Below are 17,252 nucleotides of genomic sequence, written 5' to 3'. Positions count from 1 at the left end.
ACAGCAGGTAGCAGGTAATCAGAATGACTTAGAGTGGAGTAGGCGATCAGAATGAGTCAGGGTGGAGTAGGTAATCGAAAAAGGTTGCTTTATGAGAAAGTTAAGTTTAAAAGTAGAAGGCAAAGAATTGAACATACTGACATATTAATTATTTGAAAAGAAATTTAGAACTGATATCTAACACTGAAGGAGGCTTATGCTTAGGGTTTTATGTTAGGATTTTGGTTTAGAGCATAGCATCTTTTATTTAGAAGAAATCTAATTCTTAATACGGAATTCACAAGTAGAATTATGTGGAACCCTGAAAATTATATACAAAGCTTATTTTGTGTATTTGAATTATTTTTTCTCTTTGGAAAATGTATGTATTCACCAAAGAAGTCCATGCTATCCCCCCAAGTTTAAGAATGTGCTCCTGCTCATCTTCAGCAATTCATAGTTGTCTTGGGATACATTTATGGGGACCCTCAATTTTAAAAACTTAGCACTGAATCAGAGAGAAAACTTGAGAGGCATTTGTGAGGTTAAATGAGAGGGACCAATGCTTTACAAGAGTAGGTCTCGAAATGTGGTACTTTTCTTAGGTTATCTCATTTTATTCTCATCACAAATGGTGAAGAAATGGTCAGCCACATTAAAGAGCAGATATTGAGACTCAGCAAGTGAGAAAACCTGTCCTGGTTCACACAGCCAGGAAGAGGCAGAGGCAGAATCCTCACCCCACTTCTGTCTGCCTCAAAAGCTCAAGAAGAGTGAGCTTTACACTTCACCATATTTGCTCATCCTCTTACTAATTTGACTCTTAAGATAATCCTGAGATATAAACAAGAAAACTCTTATGATCCCCTTATTTGAGTGAGAATATATGTCTAAAAGTGATTTTTAAAAATACTAGTAAAGGTCACAAAGCCAGTGAATGATAAAGGGGTGGGTACCTCTGGCTCCTATAGTTAGTTCATCCTTCAAAGAACAAAAATAGCCCCCATTTATTGAGTGCCTACTAAACTCTAGATATGTTTTTAATATATGTTATCTCATTTAATACCTACCACATTCCTGTAAGGTAGGTATCATTATACCTATCTTACAGATCAGGAAAAAAAAAGGCTTCTAGGGAAAGATGCTGAATATAACACGTTCTTCTACATCCATTCCTTTCTGAAGATCCTCCTAATATGACAGGTAGGGATTTGTCTTAAGATTTAAACCCACAAGGATGAAGAGACAGGCAGAAGAGCTTCACTATCAACACTGCAGAAACTGGAAAGGAGACAGAGAACTAGAAGCAACATAATTGAGTCCTAAGCTTCTAGAAGGGGAAGCTGAGAAACAACCAGACCCATGCCGTAGAACCCTCCAAAGACTCAGGAATTGGCACTGTCATGTGCCTCTAGAGCTAGAGGTGAAGGGGAAGAGCTAAAATGAGTGAGATTGTTTGGGTATCTATTTAAAAACTAGTCATGTCTCTTCTACCAACTTGGAAAAAGAAAAAAAAATATTCTCCACTCCATACTATAGTTTATCCTCTGAAGAAGTTTTCTTATTAGGGAAGTTGAATGCAGAAGACACCTTGCTGAAAATGGAGGGATTGGGTAGATAAATGCATACTGGATACTGGGGCACCCAGCCTTCTCTTCCCACTTTGGCTCTGATAATACTGGCAGCCAGGGACTTACCCTCCAGTAAAGAGAATGGCAGAATATTTTCTGGAGATTTTGATCAATCCAAGAAGGAAGATTTAAAGTTATCATCATTGGAGATTTTCTAATTCAACATCCAGGCCACAGCTAGAAGCAACACTGTAGAAGTTTATTGCTGGCAAGAGACACATACTCAGAATGTCCAAACAGGGGTTTAGGTCTCCACACTTAAATATGAGCAGACATCCAGGGATTCTCAGGCTTTTGGGAAAGCCATCTGATTTGACTGATAGAGACTAAAACAAATGAACAGGGAAAATGTTAGCAAAAAGTATAAGAGAGGTAAGAGAAAGCTATGACAACCAAAAAACAAACAACCAGACAAAAACAAAAAAAAAAACAAAAAATAGATACCAAGAAAATAGCTTTCAGAGAGCAAACATTTGCTTTGGGAACAAAGTTACAGCATGAATCGAAAAATCCAAAGAAGATTTAGAAGATACATTTAAAGAAAATTTCCAGAATAATGAGCAAACAAAGTTATAAAATAAGGGCAAGTATAAGAACATTTAATGGCCAGGTGAGTAGTTCTAGTTTCTAAATAATAGGTATAGAAAGAGAGAAAGAGAAAATGGAAGGGAGCAATAATTATTACATATTTTAAGAAAAAGAGTCCAGAACCTGAAGAACAAAAGTTTTCAGATTAAATGAGCCTAGTAAATGCCCAGCACAATGAATAAATCATAAAATATCAAAACATTCAACACAAGTATATAAGACTAGAAGTTTCTAGAGAAGAAAACTGTTACATCCAAAGGATCAGGCATCAAAATAGCTCTAGACTTCTCAACAGCAAGCAATGTGTGAAAAGGTAGAAGATAAGAGCAAAGCCTTCAAATTCTGAAGGAAACAATTTCCAACCTAGAATTCAATGGTCAGCCAAACTATTAGTCAAGTGTGAATACAATAAAAATATTTTTCATGGATATATAATATTTCAAAAAATATATCTCCCATGCAATCCTTCTTACAAAGCTGTTTTAAAATGTGCTTCACTAAAACAAGAAAGAAGGGGACACTGCATGCAAGAGCCAGGAATCTATCCTTAAAGAGGCATGAAGGAAATCCCCAGGGTGATGGTGAAGGGAATTCCAGGAAGACAGCTGTGCAGGAATAGAGATAAATAGTCCAGACTGGATTATGTCTGAGGAGAGACATTTTCAGGAAGATGACAATGTGCCTGATGCACCTGAGCATTATGAAAGGGAACTAGACAACTGGAGAAGAGTTTGGGATTGGATTAGGAAGGAGATGTAGAAAAGTCAACATGTGTAAACAAGACTATTACTAATTCCAGGGAAAGCCAAAAATTGTGCAAGAAAAGAAAACTAATCATAGTTTACTACAACTCAGTTGAGCCTACCATTTATGTATTCATAATAATGGAAATATTGAATATTGATCTAATTACAATTATTATGCCAGATGTATTGGAAAGATGGAGGCATGTTGGGATAAAACCAAAGGAGCAAGAATGTGAGCTAAATCCTCATCTACCACCTTGAATTTTCAATAACTAATGCCTAAAATGAAAAAGAAAGGACAATAAAATTATACTCTTTAGGGACATGGTGGAGATCACCCAATGCATAGTTAAAGAGAGGTAAAAGTGGTTGCTTCTTGGCTGGGAGAGATTAGAAAGGGGGTAAGTAGATCATAGGACTGCCATTTTCTCCTTTTTAAAAAATAACAAATCTTTTAGAACTATTTGATTATTTAAGCTATATAAAGATATAGACAGTTATAGACGCAAAACTTGAAAAAATGAAAACATTAAAAAGATTGAAATAGAGCAAAATATGAATCGTGGTTATCTTTAGATGGTTTTTTCTTCTTTATACTTTGCTGTATTTTTTATACTGATAGCATATTAGTTTTATATATATATGTGTGTGTGTATATATATATACATATATATATATATATATATACTCTTCATTGTAAACAAGAAATTGAAGCTCAGAAAAGTCAGATAAATTTCCTAATTTCAAATATCTTGTAAATGGTAGAGCTAGGATTCCACTGCAAGTCTGTCTGATTTGAATCATTTTTATCTTTCATTGAAGGATTCAATCTTTGTTAAAATCCGAGAGGCAAAATTGGCATGCCTCACCATTCTCTCCCATCTCTGAAGGTCCATAGTGCCTCTTCTGTACACCATACAAAGTAACACTTGATTGGTTTCATTATTTGTTTACTTATTTGTCTATCTATACATTTATTCATATTCATCTAATTTTAGAAAGATGAGAGAATGGATTCCAAAGGTACATAGACCATAGCAAAATAAAATAAAATTACAAAAATGAAACAAGGGACATTTGATTATTCAGGTTTTGTTTTGTTAGACTGCTAAATGAGTCACACTCAGTTTTCCTTCTCTGCTTGGGGAGGGTAAGTGTCCTGGGACTGAGTCCCAAGCTTCTTATGTTTTTCCATCAGTGCCTAGGAAAGTCCTGGGTACACAGATACTCAATGAACGTTTGTTGGTTTGACTTGCCAGCAAAGCCGTGGCTCCTAGGGAAGTGACTTCAGCTTCTTTATTTTCTTGGTGTGACTATCTTAAAAGGGAGTAAGTAAGCCTTTCTTTTTAACTGACTGTATTTAAGAATGCAGCATGACAGACAAAACATTCATCTCATTCATGGAGAATCGTAAAATCCAGCAGAAGAGCGCTCTTTTTAACCAGTGCTTACAATTTGTCCTTTTTCACCCTTCCTTGGCAAATCATGCAATGTTCCTTCTTAAAAATGGGTAAAGTGCCAGCAGAACTTAGAAGAGGGACTGATTCTATCTCTATTCTGACCAGGTATATGGCAGACTGTAATTTAATGTCAGCACCTTTCTGTTGCCATAGTGAGATACATTTACTTCTGTTCAAAGATCATGCACCCTGACAAAGCAAATACCCTCTGACTCCCACTGTTAATTATCCTTCAGTTGCTACAAGGTTTTCATCCATGTCCTCACTTAGGACAGTTGGTGGTTGTGAAGCAGATGGAGTCCACAACCTCAACGACAGTTCTTAATGCTTTGAGCTCAAAGAGTGAGTAAGTCGATGCATGAGGCTTTTAAGATGTAAATCCAATGTCTGCAGAGAAATCTGAAGCTGTAATATTAGAACAACATTCAAATGAGGACTTCATTGACTAGCTCATTAAGAAGGCCTTTGATAATAGCATGTTGGTAAGACTTTTCTTAGAAGGTACATATTATAAATGATGATGTGCTCATAAATAAACATAAAGGAAAATAGAAAAATTTTCCTCCAAAGCCATCCTTTTTCTGTAGAACTTTAATGATGATACCTCATTCCTTTGTACCTTAATTTTAAAAGGTTAATTATGCACCTACTATGATATGTCCAAAATGGTTTTAGGTGATGTAGATATAGTGATGAACAAGACACGCCCAGTGTCTGCCTTCATGGAGTCTATATTGTTGGCACTGTTGGTCCTGTGTGAAGTCCTAACATTATTTTGCTTCATGTTTTGGCAAGAGAGGCAACATTGGCTGGGCGTGGTGGCTCACACCTGTACACTTTGGGGAGCCGAGGTGGGCGGATCACCTGAGGTCGGGAGTTCAAGACCAGCCTGATCAACATGGAGAAAACCTGTCTCTCCTAAACATACGAAATTAGCCAGGCGTGGTGGTGCATGTCTGTAATCCCAGCTACTCGGGAAGCTGAGGCAGGAGAATCACTTGAACCCAGGTGGCGGAGGTTGTGGTGAGCCAAGATTGTGCCACTGCACTTGAACTCCAGCCTGAGCAACAAGAGCGAAACCCCATCTCAAAAAAAAAAAACAAACGAACAAACAAAAAAAACAAGAGGCAACATTCTGGGGCTGATGCAAAGGTAAGTCATCTGGTAACAATAGCAATAACATAAATAACAGTAATAATTATACATTATTGAGTTCATATTCTCTGCCAAAAATGGTTGATAAGCACCTTTGATATGGCTTATTTTACCTAGTCTTCATTATAACCTTAGAAGGTATATTGTATCTGGTCAAAATTGAAAGAAGAAATTGAAACTCACAGAGGGTAAATAATTAAAGTTCATAGCTAGTAAGTAGTACAGACAAACCCAAACCCAGAGTTTCATGTCATAGTCACCATAATGTATTCGGATACTTTTAGGACTCATCACAATATTAAAATCATGGAACTTGGAGCCACAAAAGTCAGATTTAAGTTCAAACCCTGACCCTGTGTAATTTAACTTTTCTGGGTTTATGTAATGTATCTATAAAGTAGCAATAATAATATTACCACCTCATGCTGTTTTGGTAAAAAGTAAATAAGATAATGTATATGAAAGTATTTGGATGTTGCCTATACATGTATATATGCTACTTAATAGACAGTAATGTAATTATTAACTATGACCTAAGATGTGGCACAGTGCAGGTAGCAGAAGTTCTATCATTAATCATTTACAGACACTTATTAAATTGCTTCAAACACATAAGGATAGAGGTAAGGTGGAGGGGGAGGTCTAAGAAATTGATTGAGTCAACATTTATATAAATACCTATCTACTGACAGCTTCTTCACCTCAGGATCTGGGTCACTTTAAATGCATCCTCCCTGCCCTCCTCCACCTGGCTACCTTTGGAACTCCAACCCATTCTGCAAGTCCCAGTTAAAATGCTGCCCATCCCTGAAGCTTTTTTATTTTCTAAAGTAGGAAGAGATTTCTCCCACCTTAGAACTCCTATAAACATCTGCAGACTAGTTCTAGGCAGGCTTTAACAAAATCCTCAAGCGATCTTTGAAAATACAGATTCGCAGGTCCAGCCTCCAGAGAATCTGATTCAGATAAGGCCAATGAATCTGAATTTAAAAACATGTATTTGTGTGATTTTGATGGATGGACACATTTGAGAATCACGTCAGGACCATTTATGTGGCTCTTAATACATATACGCTACTTTATATTGCAGTTATTTATTTATGTTTAATCTCTTTTCCTGAGAAATTACCTTCCTGATAATCCAATGCAGAGATTAATTAAGAAAATCTCGCTTCGGCAGCACATATACTAAAATTGGAACGATACAGAGAAGATTAGCATGGCCCCTGCGCAAGGATGACACGGAAATTCGTGAAGCGTTCCATATTTTTTTTGCGGATCACGAGGTCAGGAGATCGAGACCATGGTGAAACCCCATCTCTACTAAAAATACAAAAAATTAGCCGGGCGTGGTGGCGGGCGCCTGTAGTCCCAGCTACTGGGAGAGGCTGAGGCAGGAGAATGGCGTGAACCTGGGAGGCGGAGCTTGCAGTGAGCTGAGATCGCACCACTGCACTCCAGCCTGGGTGCCTGGGTGACAGAGTGAGACTCCGTCTCAAAAAAAAAAAAAAAAAAAAAAAAATCTGTAGGAAAGAATAGAACATCAAGTCCCTTGCAACATTCTTCTGAGGTTGTAATAATCTCCTCTAGGATGCTTTGCTGGATTTCCCTGGACTAGGTTGGCTTTTCCTGCTACTTTCTCCCATTACAGATCTCCCTACGGCAGCAGTGCTTATATTACTTGGAACTTGAATCTATTTTGCTAAAAAAAAAAAAAAAAAAAAAAAAGTTAAAAATTAAATTATCAGAAGGATATTGGGGATGCCTGCCGAGTAATCAAAATAGGATCTATATGGTTATAGAGCCAGGCACATTAATGCCATCAGCATTAGCCCTTTATGTTGTGATTCTACTTTATTTCAAATGTCAGCTTTATCCTGTTGAATGTGCTGATCTTTTTTCTCTACTTTCAGCCAGTTCTGTTCTCATGTTCTGGAAGCTTGTGACAGAGGCGGAATATGCATTTCCAGATCAGAATATCCAGAGTGAAAATGATTGGAATGGCCTGAGTCACGGTTCCAATCTTAGACCAAGGCATCTGGCTAGGGATGTGAGAGATGATGAGTGACAGATACAGTGACAGCAAGTGGTTGATGGGATCTGAGTTGTGAGAGAGGGTGTATGAAAAATGAAAGACCCTGCATAAAAGAAGAAGAGAAACAGAAATATCGACATTGTTGCGAGTTGGGTCTTTACCCAACTCTGTGCTGCTTATTCCACTTTCTTGTGCACGATTGATTATGAGTGTTTAATAGAATGCAGTAAAGAACAGTGTTGGAGGGCAGCTGTGGAGTCCACTTGAGTGGGACTCTACCACTCTGCCACTTATCTACTTTGTGGCCTTGAGAAAGGTACTTAATTTCTCTGGGTTTCAGTTTGTTCACCTAAAAACATGGAATAATAGTAATACTGTTTCAGAGTTGGCGCAAAATTAGGATAATATATGTAACATATTTAGAATAATGATGGGTATTCCTTACATGAATGTTAGATGTTAGCTACTATGAATTTTTCTGTTGTTCCACTAGACTGTAGGCCCCCTGAAGGCAGGCAACCTTGGGCTTCTTTCTCCCAGCACCTAGCACAATGGCTGTTACTTAGTAAGCAGTCAGTAATTGTGTGTTGTTGTCAGTGAACACAGACTGAGTTCAGTAAGCAATGTCTTGGAGAGCCTCTACTGCACCTAGAACTTTCAGCTATACTGAGACAGAAAAATGAAATCCTCTCTGGACTGGAGAGCAGAAGCCAGACGTGTGGGCCACCAAACTATAACTGCTTCCATGTTGAATTGACTTTGCCTTTAGAGAATCATAGCACTGAGGAGTGTCACGTTTAAGCAGCAAGTTTGTATAGCAAATTAACATGGCAAAAAAGGCATGCAAGACTTTTACTTGATTTTTTTTCCTCCTTTCTGGGGAATTTATCTTATTTGGGTCTTATCTTGGAATTTATCTTATCTTGAACTTATTCAGACTGCATTGGTTTAATTTGCTATCAACTGGGGCTATATAGTGCACTGGAATTTAATGTGTTGTACATGTGAAATATTTACCAAATAACCACATAACCAAGATATGGAGGACCTACTTTAAGAGGAGATTCCTGCAAAGCACCTTAAAAGCATACACTCAATAATCACATTGGCATGACTGCATACAGGGAGATAATCAGTTGTTTTAACTTTTAATTTAAGCAGTAGCAGAATGACTTTTTGGGAACTTTGGAATTTGGAAACCTTTTTATTCTATGTATTGAATATCAATTATGTAATTTAGTCTAAGGTTGTATGCTAGAAACAGATTTCAAAAATGAAAGCAGCAGCAATGACAGCAAAAATGCGTGTCAAAAGCAATTGGTTTTAAATATAAATACATCATTTTAACAATCTTGAAGTTTAAAAAAGGCTATGAAAATCACAAACCCAGAGAGACAAACAAGAAAAGATGGAAACATTTAACTACATAAAATTTAAAACTACATTACTGAAAAAAAATTTGAGACAGGGTTTCTGTCACCCAGGCTGGGGTGCAGTGGTGCGATCACAGCTTACTGCAGCCTTGACTTCCCAGGCTTAAGGGCTCATGTGATCCTCCCATCTCAGCCTCCCAAGTAGCTGGGAACACAGGCATGCATCACTACACTCGACTAATGTTTAATTTTTTTGTTGTTGAGACAGAGTCTCCTTATGTTGCTCAGGCTGGTCTCAAACTCCTGGGCTCAAGTGATTCTACTGCCTCAGCCTCTCAAAGTGCTAGAATTACAGGTATGAACCACTGAGCCTGGCTTTAAAAGGTTTTAAAATCAAAAGCCAAATGGACAACCTAGAAAAAATACTCCTGAGATATGTTAAACAGAGTTAATTTACTTACCATTTTTAAGTGTGCTTACATATCAAAAAATCTAATAACTCATTAAAGATATGTAAAACATATACAAAGGCAGTTTGCTGAAAAAAATACACATATAAATATATGCAGCTTCACTCAGCATTAAAGAAATAAAGTAAATCAATAATTCAATCTTTTTCACTTGTCAGATGAAGAACAGTTAATGTAGTAGTGTTGGCAAGGTGGTGGACAAAAAGTTATTCTTATATGTTTTTGATATCAAGGAGATTTGATGCAACATCTTTGAAGAGCCAGTTGATAACATCTATAAAATTAGAAAATCAACATATTCTTTGCCCAGCATTTCTACTTTTATCAACTTTGCTTATAAACATAGACACAGAAGCCCATCAAGAATGCTCAAGGTAGTTTTGGTAATCATAGATCATTTTTTTTTTTTTTTGACGGTGTCTTGCTCTGTCACCCAGGCTGGAGTGCAATAGCACAATCTTGGCTCACTGCAATGCCCGACTCCTGAGTTCAAGGGTGTTAGGGGAAGTCAGGGACCCCAAACGGAGGGACCAGCTGAAGCCATGGCAGAAGAACGTGGACTATGAAGATTTCATGGACATTTATTAGATCCCCAAATTAATACTTTTATAATTTCTTACACCTGTCTTTACTGCAGTCTCTGAACATGAATTGTGAAGATTTCATGGACACTTGTCACTTCCCCAGTCAATATCCTTGTGATTTCCTATGCCTGTCTTTACTTTAATCTCTTAATCCTGTCCTCTCGTAAGCTGAGGTGGATATATGTCACCTCAGGACCCTGTGATGATTGCATTAACTGCACAAATTGTAGAGCATGTGTGTTTGAAATATGAAATCTGGGCACCTTGAAAAAAGAACAAGATAACAGCAATGTTCAGGGAATAAGAGAGGTAACCTTAAACTCTGCCGGTGAGCCAGGCAGAACAGAGCCATATTTCTCTTCTTTCAAAAGCAAATGGGAGAAATATCGTTGAATTCTTTTTCTCAGCAAGGAACATCCCTGAGAAAGAGAATGTGCCCCTGAGGGTGGGTCTCTAAAATGTCCCCCTTGGGTGTGGCCATCTTCTATGGTTGAAACTGTAGGGATGAAATAAGCCCCAGTCTCCCATAGCACTCCCAGGCTTATTAGGAAGAGGAAATTCCTGCCTAATAAATTTTGGTCAGACTGGTTGCTCTCAAACCCTGTCTCCTGATAAGATGTTATCAATGACAATGGTGCCCAAAACTTCATTAGCAATTTTAATTTCACCCTGGTCCTGTGGTCCTGTTTTCTCGCCCTGCCTCCATCTGCCTTGTGATTCTATTACCTTGTGAAGCACATGATCTCTGTGACCCACATCCTATTCATACACTCCCTCCCCTTTTGAAAATACCTAATAAAAACTTGCTGGTTTTACAGCTCAGGGGGCATCACGGAACCTACTGACGTGTGATGTCTCCCCTGGATGCCCAGCCTTAAAATTCCTCTCTTTTGTACTTTGTCCCTTTATTTCTCAACCAGACCAATACTTAGGGAAAATAGAAAAGAACCTATGTGACTACTGGGGGCAGGTTCCCCGATACAAGGCATTCTCCTGCCTCAGCCTCCTGAGTAGCTGGGATTATAGGCCCACACCACCATATCCGGCTAATTTTTGTATTTTCAGTAGAGACTGGGTTTCACCATGTTGGCCAGGGTGGTCTCAAACTCCTGACCTCAGGTCATCCACCCGCCTCAGCCTCCCAAAGTGCTGGGATTACAGGCGTGAGCCACTGCATCCAGCAATCATAGATAATTAAACCATCTTTCAAAATCCATCAATAAGTTAAATATTTTATGGTACATTTACACAATAAAATACAAATTAGCTACTTAAAAATAATTAGATCTATATGTGATGGTATGAATGCACAGAGGCAATGTGTTATATAGAAAGGGTTTAACAATTTATGCTCCCATTGGAATGATAGTATGTTGCTATTGCTGTTAGGAAGGAGTACATATATGCAGAGAGAATCTCTTAAAGGATACACAAGGATTTGTTAATAATGGTTGCTTCATGGAACTGGGACTGCAAACTTGGAAGGGGAAGATAGCTTAGTTTTCATTGGATAATTGTTGTACTTAAAAAAATTTGTAATTTTTATTTTTCAGTGGACCAGATATTTTGCTTTTGGTTTATAATGTCTCATCTTCAAAGTCACCTGAGTTAGGTTTAATTAGCTCCATTTTACAGACAGGGACATTGTGATTTGAAAGATTGAGTAACTAGTCTAAGGTTACACAGCTGGTATCCTTGTTTCCTCATCAGTAGAAAGATTTACATAAACAGCAAGGTGTGCTGTTCTCAATAGACTCAATTATATTCATGATTTGGTACTTGCTCAAGCTAGAATCAATTTTTAGAAAAAATAAAATCTTTTACAAAGATTTTTACCTCAAAAATAGAAAAAAAAGGGCTTCCTACCTTACCTTCTACAAGGGTCTTCTCTGAAATTCCAAGCATCAGGGTGTTATAACAGATTCTAAAAAGGGTTTCCTTTTTTCTTTCCTTTAACATTGGTTATTGCACAGCATGTTGAGACTGAGAAGATGGTAAGTGAAATAAAACAAAATAAAAAGTATCATCACTGGGTTTCAGAATCAGCATGGTTTATGCTAAGGGAAAGACTTGGAAACCTTGATTCAACATATAATTCTAAAAGGAGACAGGAAGAAATTCCATCTTGTTTCCTCTGATTCTACCTTTGGGATGGGTAGGTATGTTATACAGTAAGAATAACATTAAGATGACTGCTATAAAAATAGTGGTTAAGAGCCTGGGTCCAGAATGAGAAAGGAGGATATTGAATTTACCTGAGTGCAACTAGGCAGACTCAAGTGAGTTGATTTTACCCACTCCTCCACTCAAATATTGGGTGTGGCTTTGCAAAAACATTCAACCAGTTATCCGCATAGTTGGTCTTAACTTTCCATGTGACTATAATAAATATAAACTTGCTAATGGGCAGAGTGTGATTTTAGTGTTTAAACTATCTTTTCCCGAATAATAGTTTCTAGATGCCGTTTATGAGCCTTATTGGGTACCCACACAAAGGAGATAGAATCGTCTGTTGGACTTTTTGAAAAACTTTCTTGGTTTTCAAAAAGGCACGTTTCTAAAGGATTTTTATGTGTAGTTTTGACTAAACAAGCCTTTGCCTTACTTTCTGTTTTTAAAATCTAACCTCAACATTAACATGTCACTATACTGGTTATAACCATAACAAATTACTTCATCTCTCTGAGCCTGAGTACCCTTAACCGTATACACTATAAAAATGTGAAGATAGAAAGTGACATAAAAATGAAACATGTACTGACCACCCTCATAAACAGATCCCTCATGCACATAGAATGTCTGTGCCTGGTTGATTAGTGAAGGAATGTGTACTCACCCAAAAGAAAAACTCTGAAATAAGTACTTTCAGATATTTACTTTTTTAATATTCCAAGTAATTATCACAACACTAAGGTTCATTCAACTTTGTGTGTTAACGTGGTATACCTCCAGGCAACCTTTAGGATACTGTACAGACACAATGGCTGCGAAGGCTGGGATGAAAAGACCTGTGTGAAGCAGGACTCTGAGGCACTTAAGGAAGGCCTCAAAGTTATATCTCCTTTGCCTGTTTTCTTGTAGGCCACATACCCTAGCCCAGCCCTGTCAGTATGAGTGAGAACCAGGCTCTGCCTTTGCCCACACTAAACCACTACCTTCAAGGCCCCACAAAGACCCATTGTCTCCAGATGGCCTTTCTGTCTTCTTAACACTCAGAGCTCCATGAACCAGAATGAAAGTTTTGGAACATGATACAAGGACAAGACCCAAGAATTAAACACCACTAAGGTTAACTTTACTTTAGAGGTTAGAGAAGACACTGCAAGGACACCACACCACAGACTACGAAAACCCCAAATGTGTTGAAATGATGCTGATTCCATTTACCTCCATATTGCCTGATAATACCCAGGTGCTATCATGGCAGTTTAAGGTGGTATTTGCTGGGAGCTATGATACTCTTTAAGAAGTAATAGCACTACTGGTAAAAGTAGTTAGTTTCAGGCAATGTTCTATGCACATGACCCATTTCATCTTCTTATAAACCTTGTGAAGTACATATTATTTTCATCCTCATTTTATAGATGCAGAAAGGGAAGCATAGATGTAAATTTTCAAGATTACACTGCTATTTATTGTTGGAGCTGAGATTTGAATTCAGGTTGTCTGTCTTCAGGGACTGTGCTCTTAATCTCAGCGGTCATCAAACTTTTCTGTAAAGAGCCAGCTAGTAAATATTGTGGGTTTATATGCATTCTGTATTGCCTATCCATTGGTTTTCAAAAATAATCCTATACAAATTCAAAAACCATTCTTAGCTCATAGACTACACAAAAACAGATTGCAAGTCCAATTTGGTATTTACTGTTCCTATTGATCAAGGGTTTAAGAACATAGTGAGTACACTATTCCGCATTCCCCTTAGGCAAATCCTATATGTTTATAGTACTATTAGATTTCTGTTGACAAAATAATCCACAATTCTGACTTCATCTCTCTCTCTCTCTCTCTCTCTCTTTCTGTCTCTGATTTTGTCTGAATTTACAAGGTTTAGTTGCATTTTCCAGTTAGTCTTCCTGCCAACTAGTGATTCTGTTGTTGAACATTTAAGAAGGGACTATCAGGATTGAATAAGAGAGCCTCTTCCAGTCACTTTTTTTCTTTTTTTGGAGAAAGGATCTCACTCTGTTGCCCAGGCTGGTGTGCAGTGGTGCAATCGCAGATAACTGCAGCCTCAGCCTCTTAGGTTCAAGTTCCTCCTGCCTCAATTTCTGAGTAGCTGGGACTACAGATGTGCACCACCATGCCTAGCAAATTTTTTATTTTTTGTAGAGATGGGACCTCACTATATTGCCCAAGCTAGTCTCGAACTCCTGGGCTCAAGCAATGCTCCTGCCTCGGCCTCCCAAAGTGCTGGGATTACAGGTGCGAGTGACTGCATCCAGCCTCTTATAGTCACTTTTAATCTATCATTGGCTTTCTCATTAGGTTGTATTTTTATACAAGGAAGTGACTTTAGACAGTATGGCACTAGACTAGAGGCTGTGTTTTTCTTTGATAAAGGCATAAATAAGATGAATTGCTCTAAGGCTTTAGGCTTGTCCCTTTTCTGAGAAGTGACCTTTGGGAGGTCACATTTAGTTAAAGCAGTTTTGCTAGTATAAATTTACCAGGATCCTGACATGTAATCCTGTATCATTTTCAGTGAGGTTAAAATGGTTTATGAAAGGAGATGGTTCATGAAATGGATTAATATCAAGATGGAACTTCATGCTTTCTATGTACCTGCTGCATCCTTGGAGATTCAAAATGTCATCACAGCATTCTAGGCTAGACTGGTAGTGGAGAAATCACTGTGAGTTATTGGATTTGCTCAAGATGAAATCTTGAACTTACAAATAAATCCTGGTCAGCTTTTTTTAACACTTTTGTGGTAAATAATACACAATTCAGATTCATGTAATGGGTGTAAGAAAATCATTGCTTTGGTTATTTCAGTATGAAACTCAAGAGAAAACTTACAGAAGTGTTTTTAAAATTATTCTGACCACAACCCAAGGTAAAACATACGCCAAAAAGCATATCATGACATAGTAAAGGAAGCCGGGATTATATATATATGTCTACTCAAGTATACGAAATGGAAACAACAGTTTCAGAGGCAGTACTATGCTTACTACATTTGAGGCATTTCTGGTATTTTCTATTCTATTTAATTAAATTTTTAGTACCTCTTATTTTAGCTACATTTATTTCATAACTCATTAATGGGTTTTGACTCACAGTTCAAAAACACTGCCTTAGAGAATCCAAATGTTCACACTATCCATGTTTATAAGAACTAATTGTTTTGGGGTTCTTATGTATTCTTATAGCTTAGTTTGATTTATTTGCTAAGACCTGGCTATGTGAGAACTGCAAAGAGTTATGCCTTCAACTACCTAAGCCAGGAATTTTCTGAGGTGGCAGGGGAACCAGGATGAGCAAAAGGACATATCATCTCCACCCTCATTAAGCTTATGTTATAGTGGATGAAATAAACTCAGAAGTCAAGGAGTTTGAGAAGAGAAGTCATTCCCTTGAGTAACTATGTTAAGTATGTAAACAGCTTTAGTAGTGCTTTCTTAGTACAAGGTGTTTTCTTCTGATCTAGGAAAGTCAGTCCAATTTTTTTCTTACGAGAAAATGGAGGCTCAAAGAGTCTGTCATTTATCTCCAGTCTCTTCATTATTTTGAGTCCAAGTATGGGATTATTTGTAATATACATGCTGCCTCACATGACTGAGTGGGTTTTGTGATGGAAAGGGAATTTGGAGTTGAGAAGAGAAAGTGATGATTAAGTCACATCATTAAAATGTTTGACTCTCAGATATCTTGAAAAGACTTTGAAGGCACTCTAGCCAAACTTTTTCCTTGAGAAAGAGCTTATCTAATTATTCTGGATAATGGAGACAAACTAGGTCTTTCAAAGAGACAAATTATATACCATTTAGTGTTTCACAATATTTTCTGAATAAACTCTTAAAATCCCTTATTTGGAATTTAACTCATCTAAATCCTTATTTCAAAAACCAGGAAACAGAGTCAAACATTTTCTCAGTTATCAAGGCAATAAACCAAAGATTGTCACCTGCACAGGAGAATCTATGATTTGTTCTCCTCATCATTATACATTTCATAAGCATTGACTCAAAAAACCATGCTACCTATAACCATCAATTGCTTCTTCTAGGGACTGAAATTTTAAAATTTAAGACGTGGAGGATTGACTCTACTTCAAAGCAAAATTCAGTGGACTTCTGCACACATATTTATTCTAATCTGTTACAAGTCTGCACTTTGGAGATTAGTTCATGCTACACACTTAGAGGTGTAGTAGTTTCCTACTTGGGAAAATTGAAATTACTTAGATATAAAAAAGTGGTTGTAGTAAGAAAATAGGCAAGGAAGACATTTTAAAGTGCTGATCCTTGGTACAGCCACACATATGATGCACCTGGGGGCAGATCTTTCTGAAGTCATTCTGTGCTCAGAGATGTTTCTCCTTACCTTGCTGCCTATGTCAAATTCTCTGTGATAAGTTCTTAGAGCCCCATGACCTCTCTTCTTAACTTGCAGTGGGAGCTTGAATTTTCCACTTATTTTTGTGACTATTTAGTCTGTAAGAGTCTCTGTCTTTAAAGGGCCCTCACTTGACTACAGACTCCATAAAGGCAGAGATTCTATTTTTACTCTATTATTACTGTATTCCCAGCACTAAGCACTATGATTAACACATAATAAGTGTTCAATAGATGTTTACTGGATGATTAGATTGGCATTTTAAGGTAGTCTGAGATCATGTTTTAGACAAGATACTTCAATTTAGTCCAATCTTTGTTTATTATTTATTACTAAAGAGAAATTGATAATTACTCATGATATTCTTCTTTTTTGTTGTTTTACAGTCAACTTTGACCACTTTGAAATTTTGCGAGCCATTGGGAAAGGCAGTTTTGGGAAGGTGAGAACAAACTGAAATGATTAACCACCAGTAGGGTTATGTAGCCCAGGGAACAGAGGGTCCAGAAATGTTCACATTATTGAGTTGCAGGGACCACAAGGAAAGATAATTAAGTGAAAATGTTTTTGTAATGGATTTTTATAAAATTGTCACCACAGTTTAAGAAAAGCATGTGACAGGCAGCTACATAATGAATATATACTGTTCTCAGAATAATCTCATTAAATT

The 17,252-nt window shown here is 37.4% G+C and overlaps 1 protein-coding gene and 1 non-coding gene across 3 annotated transcripts in view; both read left to right on the top strand.

Moving 5' to 3' along the window:
- The window catches only part of STK32A (serine/threonine kinase 32A), a 180,206-nt gene that overhangs the window by 27,194 nt on the left and 135,760 nt on the right, over positions 1–17,252 (top strand). For both annotated transcript variants that reach the window (XM_030826935.1, XM_003266595.2), the window contains exon 3: positions 16,969–17,024. In XM_030826935.1, coding sequence (XP_030682795.1) covers positions 16,969–17,024 — 56 coding nt within the window. The remainder of the gene's footprint in view (positions 1–16,968; positions 17,025–17,252) is intronic.
- On the top strand, positions 6,728–6,830 carry LOC115831752. Its single transcript, XR_004027245.1, has one exon. It is a non-coding gene; the product is annotated as a U6 spliceosomal RNA (small nuclear RNA).

Source organism: Nomascus leucogenys, chromosome 2 (genome assembly GCF_006542625.1).
Source record: "Nomascus leucogenys isolate Asia chromosome 2, Asia_NLE_v1, whole genome shotgun sequence".
Classification (NCBI taxonomy): Eukaryota; Metazoa; Chordata; class Mammalia; order Primates; family Hylobatidae; genus Nomascus; species Nomascus leucogenys.
Note: the sequence above shows the minus strand (reverse complement) of the source record. Positions and strands in the feature narration are given on the sequence as shown.